The sequence below is a fragment of the Pelodiscus sinensis genome, chromosome 20, assembly GCF_049634645.1.
Source record: "Pelodiscus sinensis isolate JC-2024 chromosome 20, ASM4963464v1, whole genome shotgun sequence".
In the NCBI taxonomy this organism is placed as follows: Eukaryota; Metazoa; Chordata; order Testudines; family Trionychidae; genus Pelodiscus; species Pelodiscus sinensis.
The window spans coordinates 2,746,914-2,764,050 of NC_134730.1; the positions used below are offsets into that span (position 1 = coordinate 2,746,914).

The 17,137-nt window shown below is 58.9% G+C and overlaps 1 protein-coding gene across 1 annotated transcript in view; it reads left to right on the plus strand.

Annotated features, from left to right (window-relative positions):
- Positions 1-17,137, plus strand: part of USP43 (ubiquitin specific peptidase 43) — an 85,908-nt gene that overhangs the window by 41,218 nt on the left and 27,553 nt on the right. Inside the window, exon 4 of the mRNA XM_075903490.1 lies at positions 15,508-15,600. Within this exon, the coding sequence (XP_075759605.1) occupies positions 15,508-15,600 (93 nt within the window). The remainder of the gene's footprint in view (positions 1-15,507; positions 15,601-17,137) is intronic.

Sequence of the window (17,137 nt, forward strand, 5' to 3'; positions counted from 1 at the left end):
GGGTGGGGCAGACGATGTCACAGCGGACAAGTCCGCCCGGCCAGCAGTGACAAGATGCCAGCAGTTCCCCCGTACTTGGCCTGGCAGAGCGCCAAAGGGGGGAGTAAAAGAGCTGTGGGAGAGAGGGGGGCTGGCCTGTTTTGAAAGCCCAGAGTAGATGGGGCCTGTGGCAGTCCTGCCTCGTGGCCGGCCAGCGCCCGCTAGCAGCCACATCTACACACGGGCTTCCCCTTTTCACCGAGACCGTGTTCCCACCAGCGCGAGCCCCGAGTGGCCAGCCTGCTGCAACCCCGCACAACCCGGTGACGGGCCACGTGTCCCGGGTCCCTGAGCCACGGGGGATGACTAGGGGCCGCAGTGGCCTGGCCACGGTGCGGGGAGGGCGATGCGCTGCCTGTGTAGAATTCTCCTCTTTCCAGCTGTACGGCCCCGTGGGGGGTTCGTGTTTGCCACCCCCCACCGGGTGCAGCTCCCTGGCCAGGTCTGCCCTTCGATGCCTGCCAGAGTCACTGTGTCGGGGGGGGGGGGCAGATCTATGCTGCACAGTTTCCTTGGCAGAGGTACAGCCCCCCCACCCCGTCGCTGTGATAGTCAGCAACCCCCCCAGCCCCAGTGTAGGTGCAGTGATGCCAACAAAGGGGGCTTTGGAGGACACAGCGGCAAACGTGCAGGGAGGGGCTGACACTGGGCCGGGAGACACGCTCCTCCTGGCATAAGCTGTTGCAGGGTTAGAGGGCTGGCAAAGCCCCCGAGGGGACCCACGCTGGTCAGAGACCCCATTGTCTTTAGCGGTCCCCGCGCCAGGCTGTGTTTAAAGGGTGCTAACGGCCCTGCGCTTGCGGAGAGGTTTGCTAAAGACCCTTCGTTTCCCTAGCTGGATGGGCCCTCGCAGAGCCGGCCCCCCTCTCCTAGACATCGCTTGAGTCTGACACGCGGAAAAGGGCTTAGTGGGTTTGCAGGTGCCTTATCTGGGCTGCTGATGTCATCTGCTGGCGTATTAAGTCCCGCAGATGCGAAGAGCTGCTGAAATGCGGCACGTGCTGTGCCCGGCCACGGGGAAGGTTTCCTTGGGCTGTGTTGTAAAGTCACAGCACCCTATTCCTCTCCCCCCCTGCACAGTGACTAGCATCCCATGTGGGAGGAATTAGAGCTGGTCTGATTTCCCCTGGCCCATCAGTCCGGCTCACTCCCTGGAGTACCGTGCATGCCTTGTCCAGCCTGGTTTGAAATGGCTGGTGCGTCCCCCGGCGGATTCCACAGCAGAATCCACCTGCCCCCAGGAGGCGTAGAGCATCCCCTGCCCGCGACTGGCTCCCCCGTTAACTGCAACCGGCGAGCCTCACCTGCTAAGCGGGAGACTTACCGGTTCAACATTCACATCCGGGCTGAGGTGGGTCTGAGCATAGCCCCTGCTACAGATGGGGAATGTGGGCAGTGACTTGCCCAAGGGTCCAGGGCAGAACGGAAGGTTCCTGGACTCCCATTCTCTGACCACTAGCTCAAACTGCCTCACCTGAGCATCTCCGCTGTACCACGGCAACCGTCTCCACGGCAACAGAGGATGGGTGCCTAGAGCACAGCAGAGGCTGCACTCGTGTATCCGTGCACGTGTGCGTGGCTGAGACCTGGAAATTCACTTCATCTCGTGACAGAGGGTGTGACGTAGTGGGGGGAGCTGTCTGCTCCATAACCCAGTGTGGTATGGGGGGGGCCTTGCTGGTTGCTGGGCTTGGGCAGTGGGTGACCTCCACTGTTTGTAGCACGGCCCAACAGGACAGCGGATGAGTCACTAGGCAAGGGGCTCCCAGCCTGTCCGACAGGCGCCTCCCAGGGAGAGACAAAGGGAGGAGGGCGGAGACCAACCCCCGTCTGGGGGGCAGGGCTGGAACAGAGTCAGTTTCTGTCTGGGAAGCAGGGGAGGGGGCTGGGATTGTAGGGCCCAGCCACCCCCGTCTCAAGGGGGGTGGGGGCTGTGGCCTCCTGGCCCCAGTTCCTGTAACCAGATGACATCTGGGCTGTATCTGGGAGCAGCAATACACTCCCTCACCGCTACTGGCTGGCGGAGTCTGTCCGTGCCCCACGGGGGTGCAGGAGACGGGGAACCCCGACGTGCCGCCACAGAGGGGCACTGGGCGAGTTGTCGGCCGTCGGGATTGAACTGGGGACCTTGGGATCTCAATGCATGAGCCTCTGTATTGCCTGAGCCGAAGGGCCCTGCCAAAGCCGTAGCCGGCTCATCGACCGCTGTGTGGCCCTGCCACCACTAGAGGGGGACAAAGCGCCGTGTGGCCACCCCATAAATAGTTCCCAAGCACCTTCCTGGCAAGTGACAGTCTCGTGAACACGAGCCCACGCGGAGGTTTGTGCCACGGGGGCCTCAGTTTATTGTACATTTCAGTCATCCAGAGAGCATGTGAGCTAGGGGGCCAATCACACGGGGCAGCTGGGGAAGACGGAGAACAGCTCATTATTGCGTCATTCGTAGCAAGCTACCGCCAAAACGTGGCAACGAGGCTGATACTGAGCAAGTCGAGTGTTCGTGGGATGGTGCTGCCTCCTGATCTGGGCCCCCCGAAAATGGAAAGGCAAGATCAGGAGTCACTCTTGCAAAGCTGGACTCAGGCCTATTGGCGGGGGATGCTGAGAAAAGGCTCAGATGCTGCGGAAACCTCATGGGAGCGCATGGGACAGTCCCGGGTTTGGCCTCGGCTACTTGTCCTGAACGCTTGATTTCAATAGGGACATTTCTAGAGAGCGTCAGGGCCTCTCCAGCCCTGGGCTGACGGTTGCTTTCCGGGGACTTGCACCAGTAATGTTTCTGGCCCCTTACATTTGTGGCGTCCCGGGGTGTTGCCGGGTTTCACCAGCGCACCCATATGAGAGCTCCCCAAGCAGCGACTCCCGCAGTTCAGGGAGAAGCAGCGCAGTTGTCCCCTGGGGAAGGCTCATGGCCTGATGGGAAATTGTCAAAGACCTTTGGGTTCAAAACCTGGCCTGGTTTCCCTCCTACTGAGGGGGAAGATGCTCCCCTGCTGGACCCTGTCCTGCCTTTCCCCTTCCCAGCAACCATCCTGTGGGGTTAAGCAGCCCTCCGAGGGTGAAATCCTAGTCTTGTGGGACTTCTGATTTCAGTAGGGCTAGGATTTCAGCCATAGAGTCCTTGGTCCTCCGGCTCCTAGAGAAGACCAAGGTATGGCTGGGGGCTAGTTTACACTGAAAAGTTACATTGGCCCAGATGCGGCTCTTGGAACGTGAAACATCCACCCCCCAAAAGATGTAGCAAAGACAACCTGGCCCCCGGAGCAGACAAGGGCTGAGGGAAGAATCTTTCCACTCACGACGGCCTTGGGGCAGGTCTACAGCAACGCAGCCGCCGCGCGGTAGCTCTGCCCGTTTTAAGGGCAGACATCGCCTTAGCAACGTGGAGGCTGTCCGTGTGGGGGGCCATTGCCTGGCTCCCTCCTGCGGCAGGTAGGCACAGGTTCCTCTCCGCCTGGGGGGCTCTAGGTCAGCGCCGGGCGAGTGAGGGGGCCGCGTGATGCCCTCCATCTCAGGGGACTGCAAGATTGTTGTAACCAAGATGGTCTTCCGGGGTAGGGCAGTTTGGTTCACCTCGAATCTGCGGGAGGTGCCGACAGAACCGTGGCCGCGCTGGGATTGGAGCAGAGGGAGCGCGTGGTTGGCGTGTGCAGTTGGCACGTACCTCGCGTCGCGGCCCTGGCTGTACGTGCGCGTCGCTTTAGGAACACAGTGTGACGGCGCGTTGGGGTTTTCCCGTCTCCTGCACCCCAGTAGTGGCACAAACAGACTCCACCAGCCAGTAGAACAGAGGGAGTTTATTGCTTCTACAGGATACAGCCCAGCACAGACGTCATCTGGTTACAGGAACTGGGGCTAGGAGGCCTCAGTGCCCCCCCTTGAGATGGGGGGTGGCTGGGCCCTACAATCCCAGCCCCCTCCCTAGCTCCTTCTCCCCTGCTTCCCACACAGAAACTACAGACCGTCCCTTCCAGCCCTGCCCCCAGCCAGGGGCGGCATCCACCTTCCTTTGTTCCTCTCCCTGGGGGGTAACTGGTAGAACAGGTGACCTCCCTGTCCCATCAGCTACTCGGCTGGGCCGTGGTACAGGCAGCAACCAGTGGGGGTCACCCACAGCCCAAGCCTAGCAACCAGCAAGGTACCCGCACTAACTACGTCACACACAGGTAGGGCAAAACCGACGCAGACAGAAACTAGAGGGAATCTGGCAACCCTGCACATGGGCAACGGTGAGCAAAACGTCTCGTGGGCCCCACACAGGCCCCCAATGGGCCACATGTGGCCCTCCGCTGCTCTGGGCCATGGTGTGCGTCTGTTCTCTTGAGGAGTACAGAGTTATCAGCTGATGACAGTGCCCCTCCAGAAATGCCCCAGCTGTCCTTGGCCCTTGCAGACTCTCGTAGCACCTCTGCTACATGCTATGGTGGGCCCTGGGAAATACCCCCGCTCCCACTTGGCCAGCGAAGACACCTGAATCCTGACCCATGTGCCTTTTGTTGCCTCGGTGCAGCAGGGAGGGACATGCCTGGCATGCCAATCCTTTGCCAATTAATTCCTCTCCGTAGAGCAAGAAAGGGCGCTGTCATTTGCATCAGCCTATCGGCTCGGATCTGTGCACCAAAGCCAGGCTATCTGCAGAAAGATCTATTAATTTGCAGCGTGGCTTCCCTCAGAGTTTGGGGGTCTGGAAGGTGACGGATAACTAGGGCTTGGACAGAAACGGATTTTGATTTGCTTTTAATTAATGTTTTCCCCCATTTTTTAAACAAGAAAAAGGAAAAGTGCAGGAATGTATAAAAAAAGAAGCAAAGAAATGACGAGGTAAGCTGGAGATTGGCATGAAATATTCATTTTGGCTGGTGCTTTGATGGAGGGCTCCCTTCAAGATGCTGTAGCCAAGAAAAAATGACTCTTGTTAGGAGTTTTCTCCCTTGTTACTTGAAGAGGGCAGACATTTCTGCTCTAGCCTGATAGCTTTGGAACCAATGGCAATGTTCATTATTCCCGTGTTTACTTCTTCCAAGCAGGAGCAGGCCAGGGAAAAGCAAAGCACTTTTGTGACTTTTTTGCTTCTTTATGATGGAGAAAAGAAGGTCCGAAAAGTTGGGATTTGGCCAGTTTTATTTTATTCTTTTTTTAAGTTTCTTTCTTGTTTACTTAAGAAATCCTATATTTCTGTTCTGTATATATTGGGGCTGTCAAGCGATTTAAAAAAATTAATCACGATTAACTGCCCAGTTAATCGCACTGTTAATAGAATACCATTTATTTCAGTATTTGTGGATGTTCTCTCCATTTTCAAATAGATTGATTTCAGTTACAACACTGAATGCAATGTGCCCAGTGCTCGCCTTATGTTATTGATTACAAATATAAGGAAAACTAAGAAATAGTATGTTTCACTTCTCCCATTTCTGCAGTTCGCTCTCCTTATCATGAAGGTTGAACTTACACATGTAGAATGAAGCACCAAAAATAACTGCACTCAAAACCAAAACCATGTATACGTTAGAGCCTACAAGTTCACTCAGTCCTACTTCTTGTTCAGACAATTGCTCAGACAAATATGTTTAGTTACAGTTTGCAGGAGAGAAAGCTGCCAGCTTCCTGTTCACAAGTCACCTGAACGTGAGAACAGGGTTTCGCATGGCACTGTTGTAGAGATTTACGTGCTAGATGCGCTAAAGATTTGTATGTCCCTTCATGCTTTAACCACCAGGCCAGAGGGCATGCGTCCATGCTGATGACAGGTTCTGCTTGACAACAGTCCAATGCAGAGCATGTTCATTTTCATCACCTCCAGCAGAAGGTTGATTTTCTTTTTTGGTGGTGGGGTTCTGTAGTTTCTGCATCAACGTGTCGATCCTTTAAGACTTCTGAAAGCATCGTCCTCCTTTGATTTTGGAAGGCTCTTCAGGTTCTTAAACCTGGGTTGAATGCTGTAGCTCTCTCTAGAAACCTCACATTGGTCCTGTCTCTGTGTTTCATCGAATCTGTAGGGCTGGTGTTCTTAAGATGCACACGTACTGGGTCATCATCTTAGCCTGCTAGAACATGAAATATATGGCATAATATAGGTCAAGCACAGAGCAGGAGACATACAATTCTCCCTCAAGGAGTTCAGCCACAAATGTTATTAATGCATGGTTTTTTTTAAAGAGCATCATCAGCCCGGAGGCATGTTCTCTGGAATGGTGGCCATTGCATGAAGGAGCATACCAATGTTAGCACGTAAATATCTTGCAAGGCTGGCTACAGAAGTGCTGGGGGATGTCTGTTCTCACTTTCTGGTGACATTGTAAATGAGAAGTAGGCAGCCGTGTCTCCTGTCAATCAAATAAATGTGTCTGTGTGATTGGCTGAACAAGAAGTAGGACTGAGTGAACTTGTAGGCTCTAACGTTTACATGGTTTTGGTTTTGAGTGCAAAAAAATCTACCTTTGTAAGAGTTTCACTTTCACAATAAAGAGATTACACAACAGTATTTATATGAGGTGAATTGAGAAGTACTATTTTGTTTATCATTTTACAGTGCATGTATTTGTAATAAAATCTTTATCTATATATTTTAGAAATGTGTCTTTCCATCAGGCAGTATGTCCGTTTGTTTTTATGATACCATCTACATGTTTTGTTACTCTTTAAAGTGCTACCAGACTATTTGTTGTTTTTTAAGTTTTTCCTGTTACAGACTAACTCGGCTCCCCTTCTGATCCTCCTAAACTATGAGAGCTAGGACCACCACATTTGGGATGCACTTCCCTCTTATCGTAACTTAAAGCAAGGTCAGGGTTTGGTTGTGTCAGGACAATAGGATGTGCCTGGAATTTGATTGTTTCTCATAAAATGGGAAGGGGGGTCTGATAGGAGGGACGGTTATACTAATGAATGACCACGGGGGGCAGCAAAGGGCCAGAGATGGACACGGGGACAGCTATAACCTCACTGAGCCAGCAGGGGTCAGAGGTGGAGAAAGGGACAGCTGTCTACTGTACATTTCAGAGTTTGTGTGTCTGTCTGTCTGTATGTCCCCTAGTCAAGTGACATGCACCCCTCCTCCAGCGGTACCTGCTGCAGCTGCCATGGTCAGATGCTTCTCAGCTAGCCTCAAGCTGCTCCGGTGAGAAAGGGCTGGGGAAGTCTGCATACTGAACTCCTCCTCCCCAGCCCCACCCCAGAGCAATGACTTAAACGATGAAAACCAGAACTTATTTGAGTTAAGGATCTGAGTAAAGCCGGGTAAATCTTCTAGTAAAAATAGAAAGTGAGCACTGGACACTTTGTAGTCTGTGTTGTAACTGAAATCAATATATTTGAAAATGTAGAAAAACATTCACAGCTATTTAATAGATTTCAATTAGTATTCTATTGTTTAAAAGGTGTGATTAAAACTGTGATTAATCACCATTTTTTTTTAGTCGGAATAAGGTTTTTTGAGTTAATTGCGTGAGTTAACTGCAATTAATTGAAAGCCTTTTTTATTGTATTTTATTTCATTTTTGCTGGAGGCCTCATTGGAGGACCAGAGATTGGAGGAGGGAGTTTTCCTAGCCTCCAACGGCGGCGGCAGGTGGTGGTGTATTGAATCTTTACTAAAGAGATCTTTTCTTCTAGCTGCCAGATGTTTGATCTCAATAGCTGTTGACAAAAACAAATCACGTCTTTTAACCCGTCTGCCTAGACATCCTTTCTCCTCGCTAGTACTAACAGTAATACATTGTATGGCCGTCGCGGAGGGAGGCCTATCTTAGAGCAGGACACTGCTGTGCTAGGCACTGTACAAACGCAGAACCAAAAGTTCAGTCTCCTCCTGACAATCTGAGGATGACACACACACGGGCTGGTACAGACCAAGGGTGGGCACACAGGGAAGCAAGAAGGAAGTTTGGGGCTGCACCACAGGCCTCAACACACCAGCTGCCCGGCTGTTGCTAGATTTCCCAGCAGCCTTGCAGAAACACGGTTTCCAGGGCGCATAACGAGATCGCTTTCCAGGGAGCGCCGCCCACCTGCGAGGAGGGGCCTAGAGGAAGCTCGGAGGAGTTAGGCTGGAGCCGGAGCGAGGGAGCCTGCAGCGTGGGCCGGGTGGGGGGGCAGCTTGATGGCGTATGAGGGCTGATGTGGTAGGGGGTGAGGTGTGACATCTCTGCTCATGTCTGGCCTTCCCATGGCTTCATCCAGCACTGCTGAGGTCACTGAGGCTTGGCTGGGCGCACGGTCCTGCCCATTGTCGTCCTAGTGCTTCCGGTCCAGCCATAGAGCCCCCCCGGGAGAAACGGGACCGACAAGACCTTGAATTTCTCGTGTCAAATCCAGGCTCAAGCCGCCCTCCGGGTCCTTCCGCTGGGGGGTCCAGGGCTCGGGAGACCCAGCAATGAACCTCTGGGGTTGTGCAACTCCATTCGCGTGAGCTGGGTGGGGGAGGGGCCCGTGGCTCATTTTGTGCCGCTCGGCTCCGCTGCCTGGGCGATTCCGCAGCACGACAGGTCGGGCAGCACTGAAAAACGAGCCCTGCTGTGCGGCGGGTCCTGGGACGAGGCTGATCCTGCTGGCGCTGCCGGAAGCGTTCTGGAGTCTGCAAAGGATGTGCTCGCGGGCCGTGCCACGTGGCGCAGCCCAGGGAACGGGGCAGCCAGCTGCAGCATCACGTGACAGCTGACTCGGTCCCGGAGTGGGACAGGGATGCTCTGAGCATGTCAGATCCCGACTCCTGGCATCCTCCCTGGCCACCGTCTTCTGTCAGCTCGGGGGGCTTCTGTTGTTGGCTCTGGGGTGCTTCTGCCCATCTCGAGCTCCTAAATCATCTCCTTTTCCATGATCCCATTAACTCGCCATCCTTCCCTCAGGATGGTCTTATTAACAGCGGCTCTCCCCTCCCTTGATCTCCAGAGACACAGGGACAGACCCGTCACACCCTCCTTCTCAGCTGGGGCCTGGCTACGGGTGCTGGCGCTCAGAACTACTTTTAGGAAAGACCCGGAGAAATGCAGGGGGGGTGATTTTTGGACCCTTTCGACTAGCCCCGTGGGAAGCACTGATTTGTCAATTCCCTGGCAATTCTGCAAAATCAGACGCAAACACGAGTGCTGGGTCGACTCGGAACCAGGGCTGCTTGGCGTGTTTAGTGAATCACAAAGTCGACTAGCACCTTAGAGGTTTTTAATTTTTTTTCATTTCAAATAAATGTGAAGGACACGAGGGCTGTGTCTACACGCGTGGCATCTTGTGTCAGAAATATGCAAATGAGGCTAAGCGTGGACTATCGCGGAGCCTCATTTGCATACCAAATGGGCCGCCATTTTTGCAGAAGAGGCTCTTGCACCAGAAGGAGCTGTCTACACGCCCTTCTTGCGCAAGAAAACCCCTCTTGTGCAATGCCGTTATGCCAGGTATTTTCAGGAATTTCAGGGATTTCTCGCACAAGAAGGGGCCGTGTAGACAGCACAGCGCCTTCTGGCGCAAGAGCCAGTTCTGCAAAAATGGCGGCCCATTAGGTATGCAAATGAGGCTTGGCAATATTCCACGCTTAGCCTTATTTGCATATTTCTGAGGCAAGAAGCCGCAAGTATAGACATAGCCTCAGAAATAAAAGTGGCTTCCCATTGAGAGGTGAATTCTAGTTCTCGCCCTAATGGGCCTGATCCTGGAAGCTGCTGAGCATGTCCGTGGGAGCAAGGGCCCCTCAGCACCTGGCCCTGTCAGGCCCTACACAACGGAAGATGGAACCCTCTCAAAGTCTCCGCTCGTGCCTCAGTTTCCTCAGATGTGGAGAGAGTGGTATTCGTCTCTGTTCAACCCTGGGGAGTGAGCAGGAGCCATCTGCAAGGCCTGTCAGCCTCCCGCTTTCATGCCAGGGCTCCTCGAGGTGGGGCACACGCTGCACCGAGGCGTTGCTAGGCAACGCTCCGCGTGCTGTCCGTCTGCTGGCCCCCGAATGTCCTGTTTTGTGACGAGGCCCTTCCTGCGAACGCTGAACGGAGATTAGCGGCACCTCCGCGGCTCCGCGAATGCAAACGGTCAACCCCCAGCGTCTGGCCTGCCCACAGCCGGCCCGCCAGGGTGCCCGGCAGCCCGCACGCCGCACGGCCCAGGGTGGCGAAGCTGCTTTGCCTCTGTGCTCCAAAGCTACTGGAAATTCACAGCCCCCCAGCGCTGCCAGGGCCCTTCCGGGGACAAGGCCCGTTGGAGGCAGCGCCAGGGCCTGCTCGTGCCGGCTGTGTGCGTGGCAGGACTGCTCCGCCCCGAGGCTCCCCGGCTGGCGCCACACAGGTGTGCGCGGCCAGCTAGTGAGCCCGTTCAAAGGTCAGGAGCTCCTGAGGGCGGGCGCTGCAGCGGGCGCCGGGTCCAGCCCCTGCAAAGGGCAGGCGGGGAGAGCAGCCTGCATGCGTCCAGGCGTAAGCCGGTCTCTGGGTAATGGGGGTTGGGACGGCCTGCCCCAGGTAGCGCGCCTCGGCCTCCTGTGGGCGTTCCTGTGTCTTCCTCTGTGCGCAGGTCGCCGGCGGGGCCGTAGTCGGAGCTCAGCTGCCTTCGCTGGGGCCCGGGTTTCTAGCTGGATAGCACCTGTGCCTTGCAGGGAGCAGAAACAGCCCCACCTCCGCGCCGGGCTGGCACCAGTGGGCGCCCCGGGCAGGATGCTTCGGGCGTTGCCTGGAATCTTCCTGATTTTCCCTCTGGTCCGACGTCACCCCCCTTTGCCTCCGTTCTCTCTCTCCCCTCCCCGCCCGGCCTGGTCCGCACTCACCTGCCAAAGCGCTTGCCCCGTGCATGGAGACGTGCACGCTGGGTGCCACTGTGGGACAAAAGGGGGCTTCCCAGGGCTGCCCTGGGATGCGACGAGCTCCTCCGGCCCGGGGGTGGGGCCCTGGCCGCTGCTGGGCCCCGGCTCCGCGCAGCAGCACGTGGGTGAGCCGTGAGCACGGCGTGGGGGTGATAACGTGATGGACGGAGGCTTTCCTCGCTTGCCTGTTGACACCCGGAGCTAATTGGGCCACCCTAAGGACAGCCAGAAATGCACGGGACCCTTCCTCGGGTGGGTTGAGTCATGGCCAGGGCTGGCGCTGAGCCGGGCCGGTGGAAATGTGGAGGAACCCCGTTGATCGATGGAGTCACTCCACGGGGCCAAGGAGTCATGGCCCCTACGGGGGGGGGGGGGGGGGGGGCAGAGGCAGGCGTCCGAGCACCAAGGTGTCTGTGGAAAGTCTGCAGGTCGGGGCGGTTCGTCTCCGCAGGGGCCGCTAAGGTCACGTCGCCAGGCTGCAGCTCGCTCTGGGGAGGGGCGGGAGCGCACGTGCGATTCGTGCGGACAAGAGGGAAATGGCAGGAGTCAGGCCTGCAGGATGTAGGTCACCTTCCCTGTCCTGCGCGCTTTGGCCTGCTCCCTGGTGTCTGTCTGCGCCTGCTCGCTGGGCCGCCCAGCCTGTGGCGCCCCACGTGCATGGGTCTCAATGGAGAGCAGTGGCGCTAGCCCTTTGATACCTGGGGAAACTGAGGCATGGCCCAGGGCAGAGACTGAGGATGGGGAGTTTGCTGTTGCATCCTTTGCCCTGCCTGTGCTGCCGTGGGGGACACTCGGCCCACGCTCGTCAGGTGCTCTTGCATTCAGCTTCTCCGTTGCTCTGCTGCCGCCTTTAATTGGCCCCTCACCTGCTGGGGTTCCAGCGAGCCGCCAGCCCCGCCGGCTGCCGGGGCCTGTGCTGCACTGCCAGGCTCTTGGCGGGGTTGCTCGTTGCATCCTTGGCGGCTGGGTTCCTGACCGCGCGCCCCGTGCTGAGCGCTAAAGGGGGAGCAGGAAGCAGCTGCCTTTGCTTTAGTCACCAAAGGCAGCTCCCGCAGCTCGATTGGGCCGGGGATATCAAAGCAGTCACTGCTCTGATTGCCTTCCTGCTTCCTAGCAAGCGAGGCTGCCGTGTTCCTGCTTCTCGTGTCCTCTGAAGAGCGGAGGCACTAACGTATCCAGGGGCAGCGGCGTTCGCTTACCGCCCCTTGGAATCAGCTCCTGGAGGGAGGCGACTGAAAAAACAGTCAGCCGTGGGGCGGGGGCCGGCTACTTGCTTGTTCTGTGAACTCTGGGTCCTGACTCCCGCCTGGCCCGTGGGGTGCTGATGCCACACACAGTAATTACTGACCGCCCAGGCAGACCCACATCCCTTAGCCTAGACTTACGACAGTCACCTCTGGCAGGGAGGGGCAAGACAGAAGCTACAGGAACAACTCTGCTGCTTCAGGGGAAGATGCAACCGACCCCAAAGTGGGTAGCTATTGGGTAATCTGCTTCCAGGAGCTATTTCCCACTAGCAGCGAGCAATTAGCCTGTGTCCTGGAGCAAATGAAACGTCCTTGTCTTCATTAACCCCTGCTGAAATCGTGACTTTCTCAGCATCCAGTGGCAGGGAGTTCCACAGATTGTTGCGTGCTCAAGCCTTTCTAGGCATCAGTGCCTTTCACTGTCATTCATGACCCCTTTGTGTTGGCCATGTTACTGACAATACTAAAGGCAGCCCCGGGGAGAGGTTGGAGCAGGGGTAAGGCGGGCTCTATCTGCTCCTGCTAAGAAATGGCCAAAGGGCTACCTACACAGGCAAGTGGCAGGGTGCGAGCGAGTGGCTGCGTTCTAACCTGGGACAGTCCCAGGCTGAAGCCAGGCTAAATAAAGAGCGGAGAAAAGAAAAGCTCTGGAAGCTGGAAGACCTGAGGGGTGACGTTCCCACAGCTCCCCTGCAGAAGCAATGCAGACCTGCCTCAGCCAGCTCAGGCCACCGCTCCCCACCCCGCCCTGTGCCACCCGGCCACGGTCTTGCCTGGCACCTGGCATCACGCCGGCTAGTCCATCTGCTGAGTGCCAGCCCCGCCCTTGCCCCAGCCCCCGCCCTGCAGCGCCAGCCTGCATGGACACCCCCCGATGCCAGTGCAGGGCAGAGGCATGGAAATGCGCAGTGCCTGGTAGGGTGGCCGAGTGGCCGGCAGAGAGGAGCCGCTGGCGGGCTCACTCGTGGGCGTTCCCACGGCGTGTTCCATGGACCAGCGGCAGGCAAGGGGCCGGGTCTGTCTTCTGCTCGGCGCTGTGGCAGGAGAGAGAGAGTGTGTGTGTGTGTGTGTGTGTGTGTGTGTGTGTGTGTGTGTGTGTGTGCGCGCGCAGACACATTCAGGTGTGTGCAGGGAGGAAGAGCCGTGTGTGCCTGTGTGCATTAAGCAGCCCTGCGGCTGTAAGGCAGGCGGGGGGTGTTCACAGGCGGCGGAGCGGCTCTGCATGTTTATGTGGCTCGGCCTAAGCCTACACTCACCTGCTGAGTAAATCCGCGGGTTCAGTCCAGCCCCCTCTGCTGCGCGCGCACACACACACTCACGTGCACACACACACACACACACACACACACACACACACACACACTCACGTGCACACACACACACACACACACACACACACACACTGACCAGTAGCCAGGGAACAGCCCCTGATGACGCGGAACAGCCAGCTGGTGCCACTCGACAGGTGCCTGGCTAAGGAGGGGTGAATGGAGCAGCCCTGGCAGAGCGCAGTGATGGGATCCCGGGGCTCTGTTGCTGCCCCCCAGCCATGACGGGTCTCGGCAAACCGGAACAGGGACAGACAGCCGCTCCGGGCCGGTTGCAGTTCTGCCCCCAGAGCCAATCCCCGCTTGGCCCCGACGGCCTGGGGAGTGGGTTCGCCGGGGCGCCGGACATGGGCGGGGCAGGTACGCGGCAAAGGGCTCGCAGCAGGCTGGCTGGACACACACCACCCAGCAGGGCACTCCCTTCGCACGGGGACCTGCGGCGAGCGCCCCTGGGCGCAGGGAGGGAAGGAAGCGCACCGGGGCGAGTGCAGAGCCTCCCGGCTGTCCGGCGGCGGGGGCGAGCAAACGGCGGCGAATTCCAGAAACGGGGAGGGGAGACGTGGCTGAATTCTCTGCAGCCGGCTTCCAGCCTGGGGCTGCCAGCGCAGCAGAGGGGGCTGGACTGAACCCGCCGATTTACCCGGCAGGTGAGTGTAGGCTTAGGCTGAGCCACATAAACATGCAGAGCCGCTCCGCCGCCCGTGAACACCCTCCGCCTGCCTTACAGCCGCAGGGCTGCTGAATGCACACAGGCACACACAGCTCTTCCTCCCTGCACAGCACCTGAATGTGTCTGCACATGCACACACACACACATGTACACACGGACACACATATGCACAGGGACGCATGCGCACACATGTACACACATACATGTACATATACACATGGACACATTCACACACACACCCATATACACATATGTACACGCATGCACATGCACACACGTACACACATGCACATGCACACACACATATACACACGCATGTACACACGCACCCTTCATTGCTGCCATTCCGCCTCCTGGGTGCATTCCCCAGTGGCGTTTCTGTGCTCTGGCCGTGTTAGGGCACGCTGTGGGCATGCGGGGAGTTTGTCGCCTTTCTGTGGCTCCGTGGGGGCTCAGAGCTCAACATGCTGCATCTCTGCATGGCCCCTTCGCTTCCCGGTCCCCGCCCCAAGCTCATGTCACTCCTGCCTCCCAGACGTGATCTCTCTCGGGGGCTCCGTTCACCTCAGCTGATTGGCTGGCGTGAGGTCTGGCGACGCCCACGTGGTCCTCGCGCTAACCGATTTCCAACACTTGCTCGAGCTGGTCCCAGCCCAGCAGCCGCATGAACGCTGCTGGCCCTCGGATGCTGGGACGGTCCCTCCGTGACCCTCGCATGGGCGCTTTGCCGGGGTACCTCGCATCAGCTCCGGGGCCCAGGACTCTGCCGAGCACCCCGGCCGGGCGTGACCAGCCTGGCGTCCCGCTGGTGCATAGGGAGATGCTCTGGCAGGGGATCGGAGCCAGGCTGCGAGAGGCACGACAGAAAAGCCGGCACCTCGGATCCGTTTGCATCTGCGGCCATCAGGCCAGCTTTGGGGCTTCCTCTCCCCGCGCCGGCCAGGAGGCAGCGCCAGGGTTCGGGAGCAGGGCTAGCCCAGCGGTAAAGGTTAAAGGAGCCGGCCTGTTGTGTGGTGGGGCTCCCCCCCAGGCTGTGTCCGTGCCTCCGCGTGCCTGGGTCCAGCTCTATTCTAGTGGGGAGAGAGCTGTCAGAAGCCAGGGGCTGGAACTGACCAAAGTCGGGGCCGGCTGGTTATCCGGAGGAGCTTCCTCATAGCGAGGCCCCAGGTGTGGCGGGGGAGCCGGATTGCCGAGGTCGGTTCGGCGCCGCCTGGGCCGGAGAACCCAGCGTGCACCACGGCGGCCCTGCACCGGGAGGGGAACCCGCAGGTCCAAGCTGTCCCGGTCCTTTCCAGTGTGATCCCCGTGCTGTAGGGATCCCACACCGGAGCTGGGCTCTCCCAGGCAGAGGGGTGCTGGCCCTGGTTGCTTTTCGCCGGGGGTGGGGGGTGCCCTTGTTCAAATCCGTCCCTCGTTAATTTGACGGGTTTCCTGTTTCGGTTTTAGGTCCTCCTTGACCTGCCCGCACTGCCTGAAGCAAAGCAACACCTTTGACCCCTTCCTGTGCGTCTCCTTACCCATCCCCCTGCGCCAGACCAGGTAGGCGAACGCAGCCCGGCCCCCCTGCTCGGAGCTGGCACTACGGCGCCCCTGGGAGCGTTCTCCGTCCTCCCTGCGCCTGCTCCCCCGCTGGGCCTGTGAGCCTGGGCGGCGTCAGCCACGTGGGTCTCCGGCAGGGTGGAGCAAGGGGGCAGTGGGCACGGGGTGTCAGGGGCTGCCCATGGAGACCAGGTTCCAATCACAGGGAGCTGGGCAGGGCCATCACGGTCGCTGCTGGTCAGCACCCAGCTCAGACACATGATGTGGTGACCTAGGACTGGCAGGGCAGAGCAGCTGCATTTGTGGGGACTCAGGAGCACTGGCAGAGCTGTGTGTGGGGCGCCCAGGGCTGGGCTAGCAGGGGGCTGTGGGGTGGGACTGAGGGGCAGTGGCAGAGCTGTGTGTGGGGTGCCCAGGGCTGGGCTAGCAGGGGGCTGTGGGGGGGACTGAGGGGCAGTGGCAGAGCTGTGTGTGGGGCGCCCAGGGCCGGGCTAGCAGGGGGCCGTGGGGTGGGACTGAGGGGCAGTGGCAGAGCTGTGTGTGGGGCGCCCAGGGCTGGGCTAGCAGGGGGCTGTGGGGGGGACTGAGGGGCACTGGCAGAGCTGTGTGTGGGGCGCCCAAGGCCGGGCTAGCAGGGGGCCGTGGGGTGGGACTGAGGGGCACTGGCAGAGCTGTGTGTGGGGCGCCCAGGGCCGGGCTAGCAGGGGGCTGTGGGGTGGGACTGAGGGGCAGTGGCAGAGCTGTGTGTGGGGCGCCCAGGGCTAGGCTAGCAGGGGGCCGTGGGGTGGGACTGAGGGGCAGTGGCAGAGCTGTGTGTGGGGCGCCCAGGGCTGGGCTAGCAGGGGGCTGTGGGGTGGGACTGAGGGGCAGTGGCAGAGCTGTGTGTGGGGTGCCCAGGGCCGGGCTAGCAGGGGGCTGTGGGGTGGGACTGAGGGGCAGTGGCAGAGCTGTGTGTGGGGCGCCCAGGGCTGGGCTAGCAGGGTGCTGTGGGGTGGGACTGAGGGGCAGTGGCAGAGCTGTGTGTGGGGTGCCCAGGGCCGGGCTAGCAGGGGGCTGTGGGGTGGGACTGAGGGGCAGTGGCAGAGCTGTGTGTGGGGCGCCCAGGGCTGGGCTAGCAGGGGGCTGTGGGGTGGGACTGAGGGGCAGTGGCAGAGCTGTGTGTGGGGCGCCCAGAGCCGGGCTAGCAGGGAGCTGTGGGGGGGGACTGAGGGGCAGTGGCAGAGCTGTGTGTGGGGCGCCCAGGGCTGGGCTAGCAGGGGGCTGTGGGGTGGGACTGAGGGGCAGTGGCAGAGCTGTGTGTGGGGTGCCCAGGGCTGGGATCAGGGCTGGCAGGGGGCTGTGGGGTGGGACTGAGGGGCAGTGGCAGAGCTGTGTGTGGGGCGCCCAGGGCTGGGCTGGCAGGGGGCTGTGGGGGGGACTGAGGGGCAGTGGCAGAGCTGTGTGTGGGGCGCCCAGGGCCGGGCTGGCAGGCGGCTGTGGGGTGGGACTGAGGGGCAGTGGCAGAGCTGTGTGTGGGGCGCCCAGAGCCGGGCTAGCA